We start from the raw sequence: 21,577 nt of genomic DNA on the forward strand, positions 1-21,577 counted from the left end.
ACATCATGCCATGTGCAGGAAAATAGGTAGAGATGAATATCATAACATTAAATGAAATAAACCAGACTCAAAAAATGTGTGTTTTTATAGTATGAATTTTTGTCTTCAAATATGCATTATACATATATATGTATATAGGTAGACAGATGTGACCTGACAGTAGAAGATGGATTACTGGGAAGAGGGAGGGGACCAGCAGAACAGGGAGTATACTCAAAGTACATGAACGTGTTTTAAGGAAACCTCTCATGTTATACTGTGGATAGATGAACATATGTCAATTGTAGAAGACATATTGTCTTTCCATCAACTTTCTATCAAATTTGAATTTCTCATTTCAGTGGGCGTTTTCCAACCATGCTTCAGTCTTTATTGGCATGAATTTCTCACCACTTCTACAGAAGACCTCTCCACCCTGGCCCAACATAACTACTTATGCTTCAGTTACCCTAAAATACCCTATGCCCTTTCAATTCGTATCTTCAAACTCAGTGCATATGGGTTAGGGAACTCAGAGTGTTTGTCATACCCCAGATACTATAAGCAAATTTGTATTAGTTTCATGGACACAATGCATTCATGTTGTAAGTTGGTTTTAATACAGTCTGGGTTATAGAAAATAATTAAAAAAAAAAACATTTATTTAGCCTAAAATATCTCATTGCCTGTGCTGTGCTACATTTGTTGTTCTTCCCAGCCCAGCACCTGTGATATTAGATCTCTGTAAAAGCCTGGGATGCTTGCTCCCACTAGTGGTTACACTGGTTTCTCCATAGCCACCTTGTCTGTTACCCAGTTCATGGTATGTTATGGTGACATGAAAATGCTAAGATCTCTTATCTGGTTGATAAATACCCAATGCCCTTCCATTCTTCTTATGAAGGTTAGTGTCTGGTTGTCTCCTAGACAGGATTTAGAATCACCATGGAAACAAATCTCTAGGCACGTCTATGAAGGTTATTGGTACCATCTAATGGGCTGAGGTTCCAAACTGAATAAAAAGGATAAAATGATGTGAGCCGTACATTCATTGCTCCCTGCTTCCTCACTGTGGACAAAATGTGACCAGCTGCCTCTCAAGTCCCTATCACTATTTCTTCTCCACCACCCCCTGGACTGTAATCTCAAAGTGTAAACTGAAATAAGCCCTTCACCCCCTTCCTTAGGTTGCTTCTTGTCTGGTATTTGGCCACAGTAATGAGAAATTATCTGATACCCTTTTCTGCACAATCATATGTAGTTTATTAGCAAAATCTGCCTCCATCCCTGGAACCACTGCAATTGTTCTCCTAATTTGGAATGACCTTCCCGGCACTCTTGATTTTCTGTTGCTAAGTCTTACCCTCCTTTTTACAAACCACTGCTACATAATCCTACAGTCTGATAATGATGATGACAACAATATTTCCAGTGGGAAGATGCAATCCCTACCATATGCTAGGGACTGCACTTCGTGACTTTTGAGCTCTGCCTCATTCCTGTTGAGGATTCCTTTTTGTCTCTTGTACCTTTTTACCAGAACCTTCCATTTGATAGTAGGCATCTACCTTTTATTGAGAAAATATTTTAGTAGGTTTTATGTACACATATGGAAACCACACAAATATGTGGAGTATATGTTTCTCTTCTCATGTTATAGAAGAAAGCAATAGCCAAATAAGTTAAATGGCTGAGTTCACACAGATAGCTTATTATAGTCACATCTCGGGCTCTCTGTTCCCAGTGCCTGTGAGATAAATAGGTCAATATATTCCTGAGAGCCCTGCCACACATTCTGTCAGAGTGCATGGCTCTGGAGGACATATCTGGTCTTGATTCTATTGAGTCATTTTAGGATGTGCCATTAATGTCGTGAGTGCATCTTGCTGAAGGGCATTAAGTGAGTGTCCTGTTCCTTCATTTGTTACTTAATTTACTTGGGTACTTATTCTGTGTCTAGCATCATGCAAAAACGGGGGAGGGGGCTGGAGTTGAAAAAGCTTAGCATGGAGAGGATATGTTTACAAGTATGGCAGTATAATTATTATTAGTGGCAAGGGTGTCCACAGATGTGAGTCAGGGGCCAAGGAGAGGAGCTGGTGCTTGCATTGAGATGTAAACAATGACCTCGAGGAGAATAGCAATTCAACCAGAGGCCTTGACATTCAAGAGGATAAGATGGTATGCACAGGCAACCACAGCAGGCTCAACAAGGGCTGGAGACAGGGTAGAAGATGACAAAGATGACAGAAAGGTGCAGGACCAAGATACTAGATATTCCTTCTATCCTGCTCACCGGTATAGCTTTTATTCTGTGGCACTGATTGCTTCAGAGAAAGCCTGTTATTTCTATACCATGAAGTGCTTATATTATCAGATGGCACAGACCACACCTTCTACTTTTTCGGTACTGATATCCCTTTGTGATAGCAAGTTAGTATCACACTGGGTTCTGGCAATTGGCAGAGGGCACTTGTCTGATATGTGTGAGGCACTGTGTCCAATACTCATGACCACAAAAATATTATGTTACACCAAGGAGTTCCAATGATTCTATTTGAGTGGAAATATAGACTCTGATATGCTTTTGCCTAGCAAATTCCCAGAAAGCTAATTCTGATGTACACTGAATCATGTTCCAAATGGTCCTTTCCTCTTCTGCTCTTTACGGCTACTCATCATCACTGACTGGCAGTCAACATGAGCTGCCCATCCAAGAGGCTTCCTGAATCCGAACACAGTGCTGGTGTGTAGATTGCCCTGGAAGTTTACCTCCTGTGACAGCTTTTGACCCATAAATTCAAGGTGCTGACTGGCTCCTGTGTATTACTTTCCATTTTGCTTTTGGAACACCTTTAGAAAGTGACAATCACTCAAAGAAATGACCGGGGGGAGGCTTAGGATTGAGGGTCTTATTTCATGTTTTGTAACAAAACCTGATCTTTACAAAGTTTGACTGAGTTATCCATACCAGAGAAGAGGGCTGAGTTTGTATGGCATTCACTTCCTGCTGAAGTTTCCCAGGAGGAAGAGTTTTATTAGAGATCCATAATAAGGTAATAGAAATTGAGTTAGCTTATCAAGAAAGAGAAGGGCATTCATTAAAACGGGAGTGAGCTAGTGAGCTGAAAAAGACCTAAATTCCCAAGCATTGTGACCCTTTATAGATCATTCACAGAGCATCCTCCTCTCTGTCCCTTGTGACTTTATCCACACATGCCCAGTGGTTGCAAGTAACCAGCATTGGGAAGGTATCAAGTCTTCTGGGTGCCAACAACCTCCTTTTATAGTTCCATCTTCCTATTTCCCTTTTGAAGACACCCTTTTCCTGATACACGTTCTCAGCTAAAAGAATACCTGCATTTTCTCTTTTGTATGTTCAGTTCATCTCAGAATTCCCTCCCTGATAGTTTTCTGACAAGCTGGGGCATTAGTCACGGTAACCTTTTGCCCATGTCGTCCTCCCTGCAAGTTCCTGCACCCTGCCAAGGGTTGCATATGGCATGGTGACTCAGGAGACAGAAGAGAGGATGAAAGCAACAGTGACAAAGACTTCTGTAGTCTCCTCCATATCCCTCTTCCCGATCCCAAATTCAGATCCTAAGACTAGGCAGTAAATGAATATAAAATGTTTTCTTGCTTTCAGTACAACCCCTCATCTTGGACTCATTATTTATTTAAACATGCCTATATGTGGCTTGGCAATTTCACCTTCTTGTGCAACTTAAATACAAGCAAAAAATGTGCATGGAGTGCTCTGAGCGGTCTCAAGCTTTTAGATAGATTCTGCCTCTCCTTGCACTGGTCCGAGATAAACAGGAACCAGCTGTCTTCTTGTTAAAGATCAGGTAATCAAGATGGCAATTCAGGACATGACAATGATCACTGTCGGGAGAAGAGGAGGCCATGTGATGTTTTTCTATTTAACACAGTATGTCAGATTTATGTAGCTGTCAGAAAAGGCATTTCATTTCATGCCTAGATGTGCTTTCTTTGTTGTTGTTATTAGTTTGAATTCAAGTAAATTGAATGAGGCTGTTAGCTGCATGCATTCCAGTGCTAAGAAAAGAATCAGTATTTCATATTCATGGTAGACCCCTGCACTATACTTTGCAAATACTAAAGACAACAAATCGAAATTTTACTCTTTATCCATACAATAATGTTATAAGGTAAGTAGTGATATTCCCATTTTACAGATGAAGAATTTGAGACACGTACAGCTTAAGTAACCTAGCCTGGTGGTATTGCTCATAAGCCCTAGTTGAGCTTAGGTTTGATGCAGGTATCCACTGTTGGGACACTGATGAAGTCAGATCAAAATTTAAGGAAGAACTCCTTCTTATTCTTATGAAAGTGCAGGGTTGCACCTGAGAGTGAGTGTTTCTTTAAATCACACTGGTACCCACCTTGAAAGCAGCCTACCCCTGGAGCTTGAGGTCTTACTCTTTCTATATGCTCTTTGTCTGGTCCTCACTGATAATGACCAGAGTCAGCCTGCAGTGGGGAAGCATACTGAATAACAAGAGAGAAGGTCTGTCTATGCTGAAGAGAACAGCAGGGATAGAGCCCAAAGCAGGTACCTTCCCTTAGGACACGGCAGAGACTCTTCTCTTGTACTGTGTTCCCACACATTCTTCTCATTAGCAGACTTATCTCACTCTCCAGCATGCAAAGTGGGTAAGATACTTATTACAAGAGGGCACACCTCTGCATCCCACAGGGAAAGTTCTGGAGTATGCCTCAGAATAGGGTTGATTTTCATTCAGGCCTGGATGCTCCAGGATTCTTATTTTATATTGTCAGTACATAAACACGCAGAAGTGTCTGTTGTCAAAATAATCCAAGGATCCACATCTAAAATGGGTCTTGGGACCTTCAAATTGGGTCTTAAGAAAGAAAGAAATTGAATTCAAACTGCTTCAGAGAACTGGTCAAGGACAGCATAGTCCAGGCTTCCTCCATGCTAGGGCTGAATTGCCCCCTCCTGAATATCATGGACTTCCACAGATCCTTCAGAGTGCAGAGGAGACTTTTGAATGGAACTACACTTGTTTCATCTACTGGCAAAATGCAAAATCATTATGCTTAAGATAATTAGGCCCTTTGTGCAGTTCTCCATAGCCCAAGTGGAAGAAGTCTACGTAGACCAAGACGGTAGAGACTCGGGCACCGTTTAGTGGTGGACTAACCTCCCCTAATTCAATGCATCTCAGAGTCAGGACCCATGAGCTCTTATATGTGGGAGACTTGCAGTAATTAGGGTCATGCTTGAAATGCAGTACACTTAGTGTTAGGCTCTGGGAGCTTGTTTGAACTTCTAGGCACCATATTAGAAAATCCCTGGTAGTTCTTCTAGGCTAACTTTTGACATTGAGAATTGAGGAGACGGGTTGACATGGGCTTCTCTGTGTTAAAGTCATCATGCTACCAGCACCACGTGGAAAGGACCACAGCGAATAGGCGAGTCAAGAAGCATTAAGCTAATGGATAAGGGAGCAACACTTGCCTCTTTGATCAGGTTCATAAATCTGGGTCCAAGGCGCCACGGCTTGTGTCGATGGCACTGTAAGGAGCTGACGGTCAGCTGCGAGGCGCGGTGAGAGGCGATGGCTACCATGTACACGGCGTCATACATCAGCGCTGCCTCGGTCTGTAGAGGAAAGCAGGCACCGCTGGTCAGTCCCACCTCTGCTCCCCTCCTGCCTGTGTTCCCAGTACTCTCAAGCCCCCCTCCTTCTTACCTGTCTGCTTTAAAGGCCTTTTATTTGTTCACTAAGCAGGTTTACACCCCCATAGGTACATTTCCCTAAAATAATAATTTACAGTCCAGAGCAAACTGGATTATTCCTGTATCTGTTTTGAGTTATTTATTTATTTATTATTCTTTTAAAAGATTTTATTTTATTTATTTCAAAGAGAGGAGAGGTAGATTGCGAGAGACAGAGAATGGGCATGCCAGGGTCTCTAACCACTGCAAGCGAACTCCAGATGTATATGCCACCTCTGGCTTATGTGGATATTGAGGAATTGAACCTGGATCTTTAGGCTTTGAAGGCAAGTGTCTTAGCTGCTAAGCCATCTCTCCAGCCCTGATCTGAGTTCTTAAAAACTATGAAGCTCTGATCAGGTACAAAGGACTTGTTCAGGAAACAGAGTTTTGGAGTGTTTTCTATGTTACAAGCCTGGTGTTAAGATCAACTTCATTGAGCTAGAGGCTACTAGATACCAGAGCTCAATATTTCAATATCAGATATTGTCTATCAGCACTTAGCTACACTTTGTGTGGTGGTTTATACAGGTAGGAGAGAAATGCTTTCCAGTAGAACCAATAGGTAATTTTGAACTAAGGACACCTATGTCAGTCATTTTCATTTACCAGACTTTAGAAGGCTATAACCAGAGAATCAAGCTCAATGGCAAGTATGGGGGACCCTCTGAGGAACAGGCATGCATAGGTGAGTGTGGTCACTTATCCCAGCGTGTTATTCTGATGGAAGTTGCAAGTAGTCACTACTCTTTGGGGCTGGTCATCTCTTCTTTCTTTTACTTATGAACTTCTTCTCACTGAAAAATTTGAAATACTATTCATAGCATTTTGTTAAAAGTAATGCCCTGTGGTTATCTTGGGGAATAAAATCTCATAAAATCCTAATATTTTACTGGAGGACTTTCATTGCAACTTCAACTATATGAACTCATTTGAAATTCTCAGTAGCTCTTAAAATAAGCAGAAGTAGTAGATAGAGCAACTTATGAAGGTGGGAAACTGACCTCCAGGAAGAACATGGATTTGTAAAGGGACACATGTATAATATGGCTGGAAAGTTGGCAGAGTTAATCCTAGATTCCAGGCCAAAGGAGGAAATTATCATGTGGATTTCTACAATTGGTTGATCAATTCACAATTTGCTGTGCATTGGCTCTGTCTTGATGGAATCAGAAAGAAAGGGTGGGTGATATTGTACTTGTATTCCACCCATCTCTTAAGCAAGGGACTTGTCTATTTTGAGTCCTTATTATTCTGTTCAGTATCTATCATTGCAACTTCCACATATTTACAGCCATTTGTTTCTAGTATCCGGTACTTTGCAGCATAAATACAAGTTTCTTGAAGGAAGAAATGGTTCAAATTCAAACTTTGGTGCCTATCACAATTTTTGATATATAATGGTTGTTTAATAAATGTTCACTAAAGGAATTATTATTACTTTGTTACTTAAAATAAGATGCACTTTTATTAGAATTATATAATTTCAAAATTGAACATAAGCAATTTTACTCATGCATGTGACATGCAGAAGTTAGAATAACGGTGGTCATGGTGGCAACTGCTAAAGCTTAAGAAGGATTCTGATAAACTTAAGATAGATGTAGCCATTTTTCATATGATAAAACTGAGGCTCATGAAAATGAACTGGTACATATCTACTCTGCTACACAGTTACATGACTGGAGTTTAACCCTCTGCTTATCTCATTATAGTACCCTTTTTCTTTTCCGTTCTGCAATACTAATTTGGTTTAGTTGGGAGATAGTGAGCTATTAGCAGGTGGAGACTTGGTAACATGTAAGCAGTAATGACAGTGGACACTGAGCACTAATTATATGCCAAGTCCTGCCCATGTCCTTTACACACATTGCATTTTATTATCATTTTCTTCTTTGCAGAAAATAAATGACTAAAAATATGGTGTCTCCACATTAGTGGTAAGAAAGTTAATATTCAAACCTCATAAGTTGCTGTTAGAGTTTATCATAAGTAGAAAGCTGGGGTGCCTGTTTGTGGTGGTTTGAATAGAATAGATGCTCCCCAATATATTCAGTTGTTTGTTTGTAGTTTGCATCTGCAGCCACCTGGCTGGAGGCAGTGTCACTGGGTGGATCTTAAGGTGTGGTGGTGGCTTTCAGATTTCAATCTAAAGACATGCAAAGTGTGCCTAGCTGGAGTTCCTGAAGGGTGCTGTGCTGTGTGGCTTTTGGCTTGTGCTTCTCTCTCTCTGCTTGGGCCTGTGAAGGCAGTCCAGCTTCTTCTTCCATTATGGAACTTCCCCTGGATCTGTAAACTTCAATAAATCCCTTCCTCCATAACTGTGCCTGGTCTGGAAGTTCATCTCAGCGAACCTGAAGCTGTTTGCTACAGAACTTGGTACCAAGAAGTGGGCTGAGATGAACCTGACTATGTGGATGTTGATCTTTTGTAACCTTTGTTTTGGAGGAATAGGCATGTACTTGGTGCTTGCAACTGAAGATGTCTTCTGGAATGGTAAGCCAAGTTTTATGGACTATGCTGAGGACAGTCTGAGAATGCTAAGTGCAGATAGCATTGAACTTCGAGGCTTGGCTTATGAGCTTTCTAAGGGGAAGGAAAGACTGCAGAGGACTTTTTTGGAACTGGGCTACTTGCATAAGAGCTGGCTGCATCCTGCTGCCCAGGCCCAGAGAATTTGATCAAGGTTAAGTTTGTAATGGACTGATGAGCTTGGCTAAAGATATTGGGCTGAGAGATTTAAGATTTTAATCTGGAACACCTCAAGCAAGTTAAAATTACAGGCACTGAGACTGGTTTTAGGTTACTGAATTTGATATTGTCAAGCACATTAGCTATCTTAAAGGAAGATGGTCCAATTGCTTTACCATGAAAAGGATGCCTGAGGAAAGACTATCAGAGAAATGCAAACACTTTTGGAAAGAGTTGACTAGAGAAGGAACCTGCTTTTCAAGGTTATGATTTATTTTATCTGTGAATTAAGATTACTGCTATGTCCTGCACACCTGGTATTGGTTTCAGAAATGCGAAAAATGTGAGGAGTGGTTATGAATTGCGCATGCTTCCAGGAGCTGATGTTGAGATGTGGCATGAGGTAGGGCCTGTTGCCCTGATAGGCTGAAAGAGCCTTTGGAACATGGACCGTGGTTTGCACGAAGACCTCTAGATGTTTTGGATATACCAGGACTATGCAAGGGCTACCATAAGAGTGCACTACTGGCCTGGGATGGAGGTGTTCCCTTGCTATTCTATCCAGCTGGAGGGGCAAAATTGGAAAGTCTGGAGACTGTTAGTCTCTTGTTATATTATACTTGAACTGCAGAAGTTTGATGTTTGTTTGATGGTGGTTGAGTTTGCATTGTTTTAGTCTTTCCCCGCTATGCATTATACCAGTTGAAAATGTTTACTCTGTGCCTTTATATGTTAGAAATGTTTAACTAGTTTGATTTTACAGGTCTTAATATCTTAAATTGGCCAAGACTGTGGGGACCTTCAAAACTGAACTGAGTTCAATTTACAATGTGTGATGGTTATAAATCTATCGGGGGCCAGGGGCGGAAAGTGGTGGTTTGAATAGAATAGATGCTCCCCAATATATTCAGTTGTTTGTTTGTAGTTTGCATCTGCAGCCACTTGGCTGGAGGCAGTGTCACTGGGTGGATCTTAAGGTGTGGTGGTGGCTTTCAGATTTCAATCTAAAGATATGCAAAGTGTGCCTAGCTGGAGTTCCTGAAGGGTGCTGTGCTGTGTGGCTTTTGACTTGTGCTTCTCTCTCTCTGCTTGGGCCTGTGAAGGCAGTCTAGCTTCTTCATTATGGAACTTCCCCTGGATCTGTAAGCTTCAATAAATCCCTTCCTCCATACCTGTGCTTGGTCTGGAAGTTCATCTCAGTGAACCTGAAGCTGTCTGCTACACTGTTTTTGATGTTTCCATTATCATAGTAATCATTCAATAATGGCCAAGTCATTGATAACTTATTACATACAAGCCAGTACCACAAGATATATATATGTATCATCTCCCTTGACTGTAAAAATTAAACCTTTGAAATAGGTATTGTTTCTATTTTACAGGCTTGGAGAGGTGAAACAATTTGCTTACAGTTCTGTAGTTAGTAATGAAAGGAGTGAGAATTCTAATTCAGGTTTCAAACCCCCATAGCTACATGCCAAAAAACACTGGGTCTTTTTGTCAGTAGAATATAATCTTTTACAAGTTTATATAAAAGGAGTTTTCTCTTGTTACCCATATGGAATTGGTTTTCAGACCTCCCTCAGACCTAAAATTCTGAGTATGCTCAATTACTTCATATAAAATGTATATTAGTATATTATATTAGTTGTATTTATATTTATTGCATATGACAACTACATTGGTTATATTAGTTTAGAAAGGAATTTAACTTTCTTTCTTAAGGCTAACTCCATATAGGGATGGGCATTACAGTGGTTCAAAACTATACATCTATCATTGCTTTTCAAATCCATTGATAGGGGTTGGAGAGATGGCTTAGTGGTTAATTGTTTGCTTGTGAAGCCTAAAGACCCTGGTTTGAGGCTCAGTTCTCCAGGACTCACGTAAGCCAGATGCACAAGGTGGCACATGCATCTGTAGCTCATTTTCAGTACCTGGAGACCCTGGTGCACCCATTCTCCTCTCCCTTTTTTTTCTTTTTTCACTCTCAAGTAAATAAATAAAAATAAACAAAAAATCAAATCCATTGATGGAAACCATTTATTCTAAAGTATGCTACCCATTAGATGGCGAATATTCATGCTACCCATTGTACAATATCAATGAACAGCTGCTGCTTTCCCTTCTCTTCAGTTCTGGGCAGTAGGTCTGCACACTGGATGGAGACTAACCCCCTCTTGGTGACAGGTAATGTGATGGGAATTGGTGCAGGTTTCTAATTTCCTACTGCCAAATTTGGTTCTGTGCACATTTTAAGTATACAATGAAGGCTGGATAAATTCACAAGGCTCAATACTCCTAAGGAAATCTCGCCACAACATGGATCATGAAATAGGCATACTGAAAGTCAGTTTCTCCTGGCTACACACTGTTTTGATTATAACAACAAGATAAAGCCCAGGTTAGGTTAGTAGCTTTAGGGTGCTCATGTTCTGCACATTCCAAAGGAAGGGTTAGCCTTTGATTAGCTTGTGGGAGACAAATCTTTTCTTAAAAGGACAGTTTTGTATCCTTGGAGTGTTAGGCCATGTGATACTTATGCTAACAACTCTTGTTGACAATGTGACTATGGTGAATGTGTTTGTTGGTATGAGGCTGTGGGTCATGCTGCATCCACTTGATGTCTGGAAGGTTCTAGAGGCCAAGGTGAATTATGTGAATGCTCTCTGCCCATGTGGCTGACCATGCCTGAGTGGACTTCCAGCATTGGCAGTACTTCCTGCATCACTGCTGAGAATCAAGTGCTTTCTCTGGAACTTCACTGGGAAAAATATTACCCAGAAGCCCATGCTCATTTTCTTTCCGACTCTGCCCTCTGTGCCTTTTTCCTTCTCTGATTTTTACTTTTTACTCCTTTTTCTGTGATAAGCTGTCACTGTAGATAAAGCAGCTTTTCTGAATTCTACGTGTTCTTCATGCAAATCATGAAACAGGATAGACAATACCCAGCACAAACCCATGAGACACCTGGTCACCTTAGGGACAAAGGCAATGCAACTTAACAGTGCCTCCACCATTTGCTGCCTGACTATATGACTATTATTGGAAAAGGCTTGAGAAGGTTGTAATGTGGGAGAAAGACCTAGTATTTAGAGGGCAAATGAACCCAGAACATAGGTTTCCCACTTACTCTCTAAATTTGGAAACGTTTGCTAGTCTAAGGTTGGAGAAGTGAATTTTTCAGAAAAGCAGTATCCCAAATGATGCCCGCCCCACCCCCTGAATTCCTAAACTGCCTCTTTAGCTTGGTGGTAATAGGTGCTTCTATTAAAATCCAAACTACTTCATCCATTAGTTGGAGCTCACAGGAAAGTTCCACTTAGTACAGGCTGGCTAGTTTTCCTCTTATCTGAGGTATGTCTCTCAAAGTGATACATATATTGGTAAGGTGGAAGAATAGGGACACTTATTCTCAGGAATACAAGCTTGTGGGGGCAAATGACCCTGGGAGATGTAGAGGAGGCATTGCTCATTCATCTCGGCACAGGAGTGCTCGGGAGGTAAGGGAGTGAGTGGGGCTTGAATGTAGGCTCAGAAGATGACAAAGGGATCAGCAAACATCGTCTAGAAGTTCAGAAATAGGAAAGCTGCCCCAGTGGGCACAGGGAGGCTCAGCAGAAAGGTTGGCATAATTGGAGTCCAAGTGAATGCTGACTAGCTTTGGAGAGAGCTCAAGAGAAACAGAAGAAAGAAAAATAATATGTTGAGTGGATAAACACAGTAGTATGATGTCATTGGTCACACAGGGTCACACTGGCCCGAGTGCCAGGAGAGTATGACACCAGGAATGTGTTCATGGAGAAATAATAACACAAACTAATGAAATCGTTCAGATTTTGCCTTCATCTCTTAGTTAAAATCCTGATGTTTTAATTAACTTGAAAGTTGATCACACACTTTTTCAGACTCTCAATATTTTTCATGTGTGAATGCTGACATGCATGCATGTGTGTGCACAGATGCACATGCGTGGGGAGCTTGGGGCTCATGACCATGAGTGCACGATGAGGCCTTGGATGTTGTTTCTCAAGAACGTAGTCTGTCTTTTTCTGAGATGCAGTCTCTCACTGGCTTGGGGTTCACCCACTAGGCTAGACTAGCTGATCTGTAAGCCCAAAAGATCCTCCTCTCTCTACCTCCTTGTGCTGGGATTACAAGCATATATAACTATGCTCTGCATTGTCATGTGATTGTGTAGCATTGAACACCGGTCCTTGTGCTTATAGGGCAACCACTTTATTGAGCCACCTCCTCAAGCTTCAAGATGTTTTGAACAGTGAATCAGAATAAAGATTATGTATTGGAATTTTAGTATGCCTTTTGGTTTTCATTGGCTAAAAATTGGCAAAAAAAAATCAAGTATTATTGAGTGAATTCATTTTCATGCCCCAGAAACTTTTCCTTTTTGCATGTGTGTAATCTGATTTTGTCTGAGACTAACAGAAAAGTATCATCATACCGATTTGTAGTTCACAAGTGGGCTCAGAGAAGCTCGGGTCACTTAGTCAGGGGACAGAGGGCCAGGACATACACTTGGGTTTCTCTCAGCTGAACAATGCAGCTTTTCTGCTACTCCAGCTACCCATTGTTTTTCATCAGAGTTGTCACATTGGGCCTTAAGGTGACTATCCAAAGATGTCCTTCCTCTGGACCATGATAGCAGAAGGTACAGGTCAGAGTGCAGGACACAGCTATAAACGTGTCCTCACACTCTGAGTGCATGTGAGCAGCTGGGAGGGAGGAAGGTGGACCAGGGTTCTTGGGCTCTGTCTCGTGTGGAGTGCTGAATCCCACATAATATTGGTCCAGAATCAGAAAAGAATCTATCTGAGCCATTCCACCTACCCCTGGGCTATCAAAAGCCAATATACAGATTCAGCCAAAGTATTAAGAAAAACTTAGAATAGTAAATGAAAAGGAAGTAGACTTCACAAAATCATTTTAAACTTTTGATGTATTAATTAACACTTCAGTTGACAAGTCTTTCAGTTTTAGTCTTAAGATTTTTTAAAAGAGCGAGGTTCACTGTTTTTTTTTTTATCTATACTGACTCAATGATAATTTTCTTACCTCAATTTTAACTCCATTTCTAAACCCAAATTGTTTTCTTCAATTAAATCTATTTTTAAGGATAGACTTAAGACTTTTCTGAGCTTGGGTATGACTGACTTTTCTATTTGCAGATTTAGATGTATTTTGACACATATAATAATATTCTTTGAGGATGTTTTAGTGTAGGAAATTCTCAAAAAGCTTTAATAAAGTACTGAAAGGAAGTTGATAAGTCAGTAGGAAGTTAAAAACACATTTCCCCATATAATTCATGTAATATATATTCATATCCAATATTTGTCAATCTATAAATGTACGTGGCACACTATCACAATAACAAACTAAATGTAAATTCACCTTGGAGAACAGTGGGATAATGCATTACTATAGTTACTATGGGGATGAAAATAATAGTGGTGAGTAGATAGCAAGATTTTTAGAAATAATCTTATTACTTCAGAGTAACTACTGTCTTCATTAATCACATATACTTTTTGCATATAGGATTTTTTGGGGGGTTTTCACAAGTATATTTCAGGCCTATGTGAATATTTTTTCATTTAACATATTGTCTTTAAGTAGATGCTTAATTAATGTTTGTTTACTGCATTAGTAGTTTTATTAAATGTGTACTTATGGAGGTTCACTGTGTGCCAAGCCTTTTCTAATGCTGGAGATACAGCTGAACAGAGAGAAACAAGGTGCCTATCTTCATGGTGTTTGCATTCTTATAGAAGAAAGCAATAAGCCAACAAATTAAAATATAACACAAGAGCCTGCAAGGCCTGTGCAGGAAATTCAAACAGGAAAGGATAGATGGAATAATAAAGAGGAACCTATCATAGTATGTCTTGGTGAATAGAAGGCCTTGCTGCTGAAATGGTATGTATCTGAGTAGCCTGGACAGAAGTGGGTGTGGACAACAGGAGCAAGCATGAATGAAAATGTAAGTTCTAACACATAGACTAACTAGAAGTGATTCTTGGAGCTAATCTCTTTAGGGTAGAGAAAAAAGCATTTGGATTGAGGCACTCTGAAATTAAAGATTACTTTGTCACTGAACCTGGCCTAGGGGACAAGGAGTGTGCTATCTTGACTCTGATTTGTCCATTGAACCTCTTCACTCATGCCCCTTTGCCTCTTCATGGCTCAGTCTCCATATTCCTAAATTATTGAATCCATGTGAAACAGAAAGGAAAGAGAGACAGACTGTGTACACTCTTTTGATTAAATAATGGTTGATAGTGTATCTTCCATAATCAGTCTCAAAGCTATATCCACATGGTTGATGGAACTATGTTCTATCTCTATTGTGACTAATATGAACACAATCTGGCATATTCTATTTGCTTTTTACAACATTTTGACAAATTGCCCTTTTCTGATCTTTTCCTCACCTTTAAATAGTTCCTAATACTAATAATAGCAATGACAATAAAACTCAATATTAAAATGCCTCGCTTTTGCTGGCGAGACACTGGAATCTTCTCTCTATTGGGTCTCAGTTCTGCCATGATTCCTGCCCATGGGGCTGTGTGATAAATAATCTTTATCAACTTGATGGGATTTAGATCCAGCCTGGAAATGAATCTCTGGGGGAAAAAAAAATCTATGAGTGATTTCCTTTTTATTTTATGTTTTGGTTTTTCAAGGTAGAATCTAACCCTAGTCCAGGCTGACCTGGAAATCACTATGTAGTCTCAGGTCTCAAGCTGCAGGCTGGCCTAAAACTCATAGTGATCCTTGTACCTCTGCCCCTTGACTTCTTCTATTAAAGGTGTGTGCCACCATGCCCTGCTTGGATTTTCTAGATTAGGTTAGCTGAGGTGGGAATACCTACCCTAACTGTGGGCAACACCTTTCTATAAGCTGGGGATCCTGGACTAAATACAAAATTGGAAACTACATGAGTTTTAATCTCTTTGTCTCCCCTGATTGTGGATTCAATATGACCAGCTTCTTTAAGGTTCGGCCACCAATGCACCTTCCTTGCTTTGGTTATTTGTTGCCATTAGCTTGGATGACTAGCACATGCCCCAGGGAGCAGTTCCACCTTATACCAGGCTGATTCTGTGAAAATCATGCAGCAGCACAACACCCTGGCCCCATGACCTTCATTTTGGTGAATGTGTACAAAATATTCTGGCAGCTGCTATAATTGAGCAGATATTTTTTTATCCTGGTAAATTAAGCTATACTTGTGATATATATTTCATATTTGGCATGCGTCCACAATCTCTGAAAAGAGCTTCCCACTATAAGTCCTTAGTTATACATGCCAGGCACACAGGTTAAGAGTTCTTTGAGAGCTATCCATCCTGAGATAGAAACTTTGATGCAAGCCACAGCCGTGGTTTTCCCCCCTCCCTTTCAGCAGTGTGGTATTTCCCTAGATATTCTCTCCTTGTCTTTATTCAAAGCAGTGCTTTAAATCACCCCAAGGCTCATTTGTACCAAAATACCTTCCCATCATTTCTCAGAGCACTATATTTTTTAAGAGTTATTTCAGGTTTGCAAAAAACAGTCAGGGACTCTGAACATGGAATCATCCAGAACCACTTAGTTCGTTCATTTATTTCTTCATTTCATTTGTTTCTCATAGGAAAAAGGGGAAAAAAGAAATCCCAAGTTCATTTTTCAGTGAGATGATACCTTTCAGTTATCAGTAAATTGCATCTTAAAAGCAAGAGTGGTTCTTTGGATGATGGGAAAAGAGAATGAAATACTATGCCAATTTAAAATGCCATTACCTATTCGCATTCCCAATATCTTTCCTCTTAGACACACTGCTCCTACAAGGGAAGCATTTTTTTTCTTTATTTCCTACTGTTTTCTTCATCACCCAGGGAACCTCATTAGAGAAGTAAAGCGAGAGTAAGTACATTTGACAAGAGACAAATGATGCTGGCTTGGAGCTCTCCAGTGAGGCAGTTTGCAAGTTTTCTGTTCAGGAGAGTACTTCTGACTCGCACAGAGACAGGCTTAGCATCTGCATCAGAAGTGACATATGGCTGGAGTTAAGTGCTGTCAATGTCTGCTGAGGGTTGCCCACATGCAGCTAGGACAGGAAGAATGAGAAAGCAGGTTGCAGGTATTTCTGGCAGCTTTCCACATCTGCTTCCTCTAGCTGCACTGTGGCTGGAGGAGGAAGCCAAACTGGTTCTGTGTAATCTTTACAGGCAGGTTGCTCCTCTCCTTCACACTCCTCCCCAGGGCACATTCCTGAGGTGATCACTTTTCACTCGCCCTTGCTTCAGTTCCTGCTTTCTCTTAATTTGTCCAGTGCTGATCACTATTCTTGTCAGCTTTTTTACTTCAGACAACTACAGTTCAGAAGCTAAGGTGACAGTTTTTTATAGTAGTCAGAGAAAACCTTCCAAATACATAAAGCGCCCCCTCCTTTTTCTCTCATGCAAGTCTTGGTGTGTATTTAATATATTTTCTCATAGTATAGAAAGTCTAAGAGACGTGCAACTTCGTCCCTATGAAATTCAAACACTATCTCTGATGATTTTATTTTAAAACCACTTACTGTCATCATGCCATCCAGAAGACCTGTCTCGGGCCTGGGTGGAGCCTGCAGTCTCTCCATGGACCACTTCTCAATGATGGATGACACGTGGGGGTTGTCAATATTAAGTAGCCGAAAACCGGTCATATTTACGCCACTGTATCTATAGAGTTCCAGATCTAAAGCAAAGAGGTCCTGTGGGATATAAAAAATAATAAAAGTAGGAATAAACTGGCATTTTCAGAATTCTTGGAATGAGAAAAATCAATGCTTACAGAAGTAGAAAATATGACACTATGTTCATAACACTTCAATAAAAGAATGTTTCCCATTGACTTTTACTCACATGTTGCTTGAGACCTTCTGGGGCATTCAATTATTCTCACTCTTGTTCCTTTTTGTCAGTGTAGTTAAGTTTGGATACAGGATATGATTTTTTGAGAGGTAAAAATTACCTTCTTTGGTTTTAGTTAATATGCAGTTGAAAGGGATATTTCTGTGTATTTCATTCAAAGCTTCTGTTTTATCACTGAAGAAACTGAGACTTTCAGTGGTACATGACCAGACCACCAATAACCAGTGGCCAGTGGCAGCATCCCCTTCTTAGCACATCTAGCTGAGGCTTCAGGCTTCTTAGGTTCTAACCACAAAAGCAAAATGTATCATCCCTAATCATCAGAGAAATGCAAATTAAAACAACTATGAGATTCCACCTTACCCCAATAAGGATAGCAAACATCAAAAAAAATCAAATGAAATAAATGCTGGTGAGGATGTGGAGAAGTAGGAACACTCACCCACTGTTGGTGGGAATGTAGGATAGTACAACCACTTTGGAAAGTAATATGGAGACTCCTGAAAAATCTGTCTGTAGAGATACCAACAGACCCAGTTATTCCCTTACTGGGCATCTGCCCTAAAACCTTCAAACCACAGGCCAGAGAGATTTGTTCAACCATGTTTGTAGTGGCACAATTCATAATAGCTAAGAGCTGGAATCAATCCAGATGTCCATCACTAGAAGAATGGATAACTAAGATGTGGTATATCTACACAATGGAATTCTATACAGCAGTAAGAAAAAGTGACATAATGAAATTTGAGGTAAAATGGTTGAACCTGGAACAGATCATTCTCAGTGAACTTAGCCAATCACAGAAAAAAGAAAAAATTGCCACATAGTCTCACTCATCTACAGCACCTAAACTTAATCTACCCAAGATACCTTACATACCCAGCAAGCATCTCATGGACTAGACACTAGGAAGAAGGGGGAGATAGGGAAGGGCATCGAAAGAGTGGGAAACACTAATCTAGACCCAAATGGCAATGGTACCATAAAATTCTACTTCCTAAAAGACAGACTAAATGACTGAGCCTTCACCAGGCCCTTACAGGAAACACCTAAACCACAAGACACTGGAGAGGGTAGGATGAAGTCTAATCTAAATCTTCTACATCTTCCCTCCCTCCCTCTCCCCAACCCTCTCTCTTTTCTACCTAGCTCTTGTAAATTAGTTATCTTTCTCCTCATTTTCTTAGTGGGCACTGACCTGTAACTCCCAGTACCAGTATGGGGCTATCATCTACAGTGAGTTTTGGATCAGAGAAACCTACAAGGTTTCCTAAAAGAATGACAGATTTCTGTCAGAGTACTTGATGACCCACCAAAGATCAGTGGTAAGACCCTATTGCTGAAGACTCGATATGCAGCTGACACGTAAAATGGAATGGCATGGCTGGAAGCCAGGAGAGATTCAGTCCCCAGACAGTCAGCATGTCTAGTATCAGAAGGTGCTACATGGGTGACTGGGGGAAATGACCAATATCTGTCCAAGCAACTCATGGTCTAATGACTTAGCAACAAATAACCTGTTGTGATGCCCACACAAATGCAATAGTGGCACACAGCCATGGTGGGGAACCAACTGCTCTTGATTTGGCTAACTGATCCCCTCAGTGGTACGGGACCCATAGCTGGAGCTGAGAAACAAGTCAGAACCATATCCAAACATAAGACCACTCTCCAATATCAAGCTACCATCAATCATGGGCTACAAGAGGGCCTACACCTATTAAACTCTGTATTAAAAAAAAGTAAGGGTTATCTCATTTGTCCTGTTGCTAACTTACTCTCCATTGGAGATTCTGCTTCTTTTTCTCCTAAAGAGAGAGCCACCCCATCATACCTCAAAAAGGCCCCGACTGAAACTAAGGAAAATTGGCAAAACAAGCAAAGGTGCTGTTTTCCTGATGAACCGGATCCCAGCATAAGGGGGAAGGAGACCAACACAGAGAAAAATCAACTCCTACCTAATCAGATAGCCAGAGCCTCAGAGGTCCCCAACACCTCATCACTGAAGCAGACCAAAAATGAATCCAACATAGCTCAGGGAAATTTTGCAGAAGAGGGGGCGGAAAGTATGTCAGAGCCACATGTTGGGTCATGATATGCAGAGACATTTATCATACCAATAACTGTGGGCTAACTTCACAATGCACGACCCATATACATCAACAAGGAGGTGCCATTGGGGAGGGGCTAGGTCACGGATGAGCCTAATAATGGTACCAAACTGCCTGTATTTGCTGAATAGAAAACTAATTATTTTTTTTTTTAAATGTGTGAGCTTCATATGTATCTGACAAGAGGAACACTTTTGGGAGGAAAAATGCCATCCTCTGACTCGCTGATAATAACTCATTCCACTCAATGAGAGCACAAACAATGTTCACTGGACAGGGACTCAGAATGAGGATCTCGTCAGAGGATATATTTGAAGGCAGGGTTGTGTGGGTGTGAAGACACCTACCAGTGGAGCTTGTTCCATCTGGAACGATGTTTCAGGAAACATGTCTACCTACCCAGTGTCTTTCATGACTAATAACAACTACATAAACCTAAAGTTTCCCACTTGATTCACATTTAAATCAGACTGGTCATTTCAATTTTTTCTATGTAAAAAAAGATTAGACTAAAATATATATTATAAAAATAGATCACAGTTTAGAATAAACCAAGCTATTAAAAGAACATTTGGCAGGAAAATAAAACACAGAAATTGCTGTCCTAACAATGAAACTGATTTCTGACATGTGGAACAAGATGGTTCAACAGTGGTGGTGATAATAGTTAACACAAAGATAGTAGCATCAAAACCCTCCACGGTGTGCCTTATAGAAAATGCACACAGACTCGCTTTTTTGAAGAAATCCTCTCCTTTGCTGCCCTTTCCCAAAATAATAATTGATAGCTAGAAGAATTATAAGGCTGCAGCTCTGTACTGTGAACTCCAAACAAGAAAAGGTGTTCCATCTCTTAGAGGATAACATATATAAAGCAAATATAAAGAACAAGGCTTAGGAAAGTGGTTCTTTAGCACACTCAATGAATACAGGAAAGATTGCCCAGACCGTAATATCTTTCACAGAGAATTCCAGTATGTTCACTAAATACCAGATGATGAAAGCACTAAGCGTGTGCAAAGTTCGATTGCCCTAAACTGTGTGATTTCTATGTGATGCAGGATGTGGAAAGTCTGTGGTCTGACTTGGAGTATCCCCTTGTGAATTTGGAGAAGGGAGAAAATGGGAGTGAGGGTGGGTGCAATTAGGAATCGTGCACCTTGTTTGACGTCAGGAGCCTCCCCTGAAGACCAGTCTGCCTACGGTCTAGGGTTCACTGTTTCTGTAACAAACTCATCAAGGTATGTACAGTGGAGGCCATTTTTCCTGGAATAGTAGTCAAGTGTTCCTGGTGATAAGAGGCCAGCCACATCTGTGAGCAGACTGGGACACTGAAGGTCATCCTCACCTGAGCTGAAAGAAGAGGTGGACAGGGGTGCAGAGGCATACATCACAGAAGCTTTTGTTCAATAACTTCCACTGTGCTGCCCCTTTCCTCCACAAGCTCAGTAGAAGTGATTTCTCTCTCTCTCTCTCTCTCTCTCTCTCTCTCTCTCTCATGTGTGTGTGTGTGTGTGTGCACGTGCATGCACATATGGAGTCCAGAGGTCCAGTGGGCTCCTCTATTGCCCTCTCACTTATTCATCAAGACAAGGTCTATTGCTAAACCTAGACGTCACCAATGTGCCCGGACTAGGTAGCCAGTGAGCCCCAGAGATTCACTGACTCTGCCTCCCCAGTGCTGAAATTACAGTACATGCCACCACATCCATTATTTCATGTGAATGTTGGGAAGCCAAATTTAGGTCCCCAAGCTTCAAAAACATTTCATCTACTGTTGTAGTCAGATTTGCAATGCTGGTAGAAATCACCCAACCAAGAGCAGCTTGTGGGAAAAACAGGTTTATTTTGGCTTACAAACTCAGGAGAAGCTCCACAATGGCAAGGGGAAAAGATGGCATGAGCAGAGGGTGGATATCACCCTCTTTCCCACATAAGGTGGACAACAGGAACAGGAGAGTGTGCAGAACACTGGCTAAAACACCTATAAGCTCAAGTAGGTAGTAATTCCCAAATCTCCATTAACTGGAAACCTAGCATTCAGAATGCCTAAGTTTGTGGGAGACACCTGAATCAAACTACCACACCTAATAAACCATCTCAGC

The 21,577-nt window shown here is 40.8% G+C and overlaps 1 protein-coding gene across 9 annotated transcripts in view; it reads right to left on the reverse strand.

The window, feature by feature from the left end:
- Grik1 (glutamate ionotropic receptor kainate type subunit 1) overlaps nucleotides 1–21,577 on the reverse strand; it is a 425,302-nt gene that overhangs the window by 94,797 nt on the left and 308,928 nt on the right. For all 9 annotated transcript variants that reach the window (XM_045150716.1, XM_045150717.1, XM_004654403.2 and 6 more), the window contains 2 exons: nucleotides 17,028–17,201; nucleotides 5,489–5,632 (listed from right to left, as the gene is read on the reverse strand). In XM_045150716.1, coding sequence (XP_045006651.1) covers nucleotides 5,489–5,632; nucleotides 17,028–17,201 — 318 coding nt within the window. The remainder of the gene's footprint in view (nucleotides 1–5,488; nucleotides 5,633–17,027; nucleotides 17,202–21,577) is intronic.

Source organism: Jaculus jaculus, chromosome 5 (assembly GCF_020740685.1).
Source record: "Jaculus jaculus isolate mJacJac1 chromosome 5, mJacJac1.mat.Y.cur, whole genome shotgun sequence".
NCBI lineage: Eukaryota > Metazoa > Chordata > Mammalia > Rodentia > Dipodidae > Jaculus > Jaculus jaculus.